A 3174-nucleotide genomic window follows, 5' to 3' on the forward strand; every position below is an offset into this window, starting at 1 on the left:
GCCACCCATGACTGCTCAATGACAGTAGCTACCTTCCGTAAGCTTTATAAATGGACGTTTGCTTTCTTTGTTATTGGGTGAAACAGCAAATCATGAGTTGGCATGATACATCAAAGAATTTTTGCAAACCCAGCCCCACCCATATTTCTCTTTTAGCCACACCCTAATCAGAGAAGGCGGGATTAGAGCATTAATTAGAGTAACAGAGCGTGTCCATTTCTCCCCTAATATAATATCTTTGCTTCTATCTTCCTCTCCATTTAGTTACTGATGTATTTGGGTAGGAAGAAGCCGAGTTCAGAGCATGCAGCCCACATCAAGAGGTTCCTTAACATGAACAACGAGCCACTGAGGAGGCTAAAGGCACTTAGGAATGGACTGGGTTTGTTTATATAATAATTATTATAATATTTTACATATATGGGGCATCCTTTTATTCATCCTCCTCTTCTATTTATTTCCTTCCTTTCTCCTTCTCTGCTAGATAAAGTATCAGTTGGTGAGTGTAAGCAGATTCTATCAGAATATTCAGCAGCTGCTTTTTACGTGTTCCATTCCTCGTTCACTATGATGGAGTCACAGATCAGAGAGAGGGGTTTGTTTGTATTCGTTTGTTTATGTCTGTTTGCGGTATGAGCTTTTGTTTGTGTTTTAGTTCAATGGCTAACAAAATAAATAAGGTTTAAAAGATTAATTCTTTTCTCTCTCTTCCTTCAGTTTCAAAAGGGAGAGCCATTAGTGACCAGTTGAGAGAAATGATGGAAGTTATATTACCATCACTTGAGGTAACGACTCTTGTAAATAATTATTATAATGATGTATTATCATAAAGTTAATTAATAAATTAATCAATTATTAGATTAATTAATTACTTTATAAATTATTAATTTTTAACCCTGTAGAGGCTGATTATACTATTGCCCGAACTAGTACAACAGAAGTGGCAGTACAACTCAATATGTGAGCATACAGACACACTCCTATTTATTTATTTATTTATTTATTTATTTACTCCAATATAATGTATTGTTTATCAATCTCATATGAGTGTGTATAGTGGTTATATTATACAGGGTACTAATATAACCTGCTATACTTTATTCTCGTATATTAATTTCTTGACCTTTAGCCGTTTCTAGTTATTGAAGGGTGTGGCTAGGAGACCAATGAGGCCAATATTAACTGATTTAATGTACAGCAGATAATTTGAATGTTTTGGGTTAATTTTTAGAATTGGCATCCATTGTATTATTCAAACAGCTAAAATTCACAAATATATCAATCAGAATTTAATAAAAGTTTTTACGCTATGCACGTATATGTATGTAAATTAGAAAACACGGAGTATTCTTGTAGATTGTGTATTGATTTTTTAAATTCTTTAGGTCTTATAATTAGGAAGTTACTTCATCCTGACAACACAATAGAGGTACGGTAACATTAATTATAAATATAATAATAATTATTAATATTATTAATATTATTATTACTTTATTATTAATGATGTAGTTGAGACAATATGGTATCAAGCTGATAGTCCTCTGGTTGCAGTCCTTACAAGATAAAGCAGGAGACGCTTGTATTGAGCTATTGGCCTCGGCCATCCCTCACTTCCCTCCCAAGAAGACACCACTGGGACTACCCATGGAGACCACACCCCTAACCACACCCTCATCATCACACTCACTCTGCGAGAGATACGGGCGGTATTCAAGTAACGAGACACCTCCTGATCGCCATGGTAATGAAACTCCTTCCCTATCACAGTTTTAATTAGTTTTAGTTTTGTATTGAAATTTATCGAGTGATTTTTACAATGCCAAAAAGTGTCAGTATATTAATAATAATGATCATAATTATAGGAGCTAGCTAAAATTAAAGAAAAATTGATATCATTTTAAAATCCCAAAATTAGTGCATGTACATGTACAGTGTATATCAGTTCAGTTTTTAACCCTTTGTGTACTGTGTTATTGGTATTTTTAACCCTTTTAGACTGGGTATCGACGAGGATTATTCAGCCGTTATGTGTGGCACAGAATGTATCGTCAGATCCAGCTCTTTCACTAATGGAGTACCTACTGACCACACTTACCACTCAAGTAATGGAGGAAGGGAGGGAGGGAAGATAAGATATACTTGTACATGTACTGTATAGTGCTTGGGGAAGCATTCCATCAAAATCCTTTTTTTGTATTTGTCAGTAATTTGTTATCATTCTACTATGATCCATGAACTATAGAATGTTGATATTTTGTGTCACATTAAATACATAAATTGACAAAAGATGGAATTGATGAATTTTTTTGCAAAAACAATGGCGCGCTGTATATATGTATGTAGAATTTTGCAATGTTTTTAAATGTATATTGTATCTACATGCATTTAACTGTCTATTATTATTTTTCATTTTTTGTTGATTCTTATTCTTTTCTCTCTCTCTCTCTCTCTCTCTCTCTCTCTCTCTCTCTCTCTCTCTAGGTTGGTAGATTAAAATGGACTGATCCTGCTAATCACGCCAAAGGTTTCTCGTTTTTATTCTTTCAGTTTAAGTTGTTTTACCTGGTCTGCCTCTACAAGAACTTCAGATCTGATGCCGGACTCTATTCACCAATACCTCCTCCTACCATTAGTAAGGGACAGTCAAGTGTTCTCTTTTTAAAGTGCATATGTAGAAAATTCTTTCCTAAGCAAATACAATGCATAACCCAGCCATGGTCTTGAGTTGACCAAATTTTGAGCAACTTTAAAAATTCATAAAAAATTCAATTTCGATCGGAATTAGCTTAAAGTTTCTACACGACATAAGAGCATGTATATGTATCAGAAAAAATTATAAAAATGAAGAATTCTCTCCTAGTCATATTTGGTGAAATTTGGCCAATGACCCTGTACTATTATTAGTAACGCGGTAGCGTTACTAAGTAGGATTCACCCCACTTCAAAATGGCTGCCACGACTTTTGCAGCCTTGCTATACCGGGAAAACGAGCTCCTATGCTTACCAGACTTTATAGAGGACCTCATCTTGACCAGAGGACTCCATTGGTACCACTAGTGTGGCTCTAAACCTTGTCTGAGAGGAAAGCCAAAAATCCGGAAAACGGCCGTTTTGTTCAGCCACCTTTTTTCATCTTCATCATCATCATCATCATCATCATCAAGTCCTGTCGAT

At 35.1% G+C, this 3174-nt stretch overlaps 1 protein-coding gene across 2 annotated transcripts in view; it reads left to right on the forward strand.

Moving 5' to 3' along the window:
• Positions 1 to 208: 208 nt before the first annotated feature.
• LOC100634985 (ral GTPase-activating protein subunit alpha-1-like) overlaps positions 209 to 3174 on the forward strand; it is a 24823-nt gene continuing 21857 nt past the window's right edge. The window contains exons 1-8 of one of the 2 annotated variants that reach the window (XM_019997516.1): positions 209 to 382; positions 485 to 595; positions 718 to 785; positions 903 to 960; positions 1386 to 1429; positions 1510 to 1741; positions 1996 to 2102; positions 2482 to 2632. In XM_019997516.1, coding sequence (XP_019853075.1) covers positions 271 to 382; positions 485 to 595; positions 718 to 785; positions 903 to 960; positions 1386 to 1429; positions 1510 to 1741; positions 1996 to 2102; positions 2482 to 2632 — 883 coding nt within the window. In that variant the 5' untranslated portion in view covers positions 209 to 270. The remainder of the gene's footprint in view (positions 383 to 484; positions 596 to 717; positions 786 to 902; positions 961 to 1385; positions 1430 to 1509; positions 1742 to 1995; positions 2103 to 2481; positions 2633 to 3174) is intronic. The other variant, XM_019997517.1, reaches the window with a different exon arrangement.

This window comes from Amphimedon queenslandica, unplaced genomic scaffold, assembly GCF_000090795.2.
Source record: "Amphimedon queenslandica unplaced genomic scaffold, v1.1 AMPQUscaffold_13365, whole genome shotgun sequence".
NCBI classification, from domain to species: Eukaryota; Metazoa; Porifera; class Demospongiae; order Haplosclerida; family Niphatidae; genus Amphimedon; species Amphimedon queenslandica.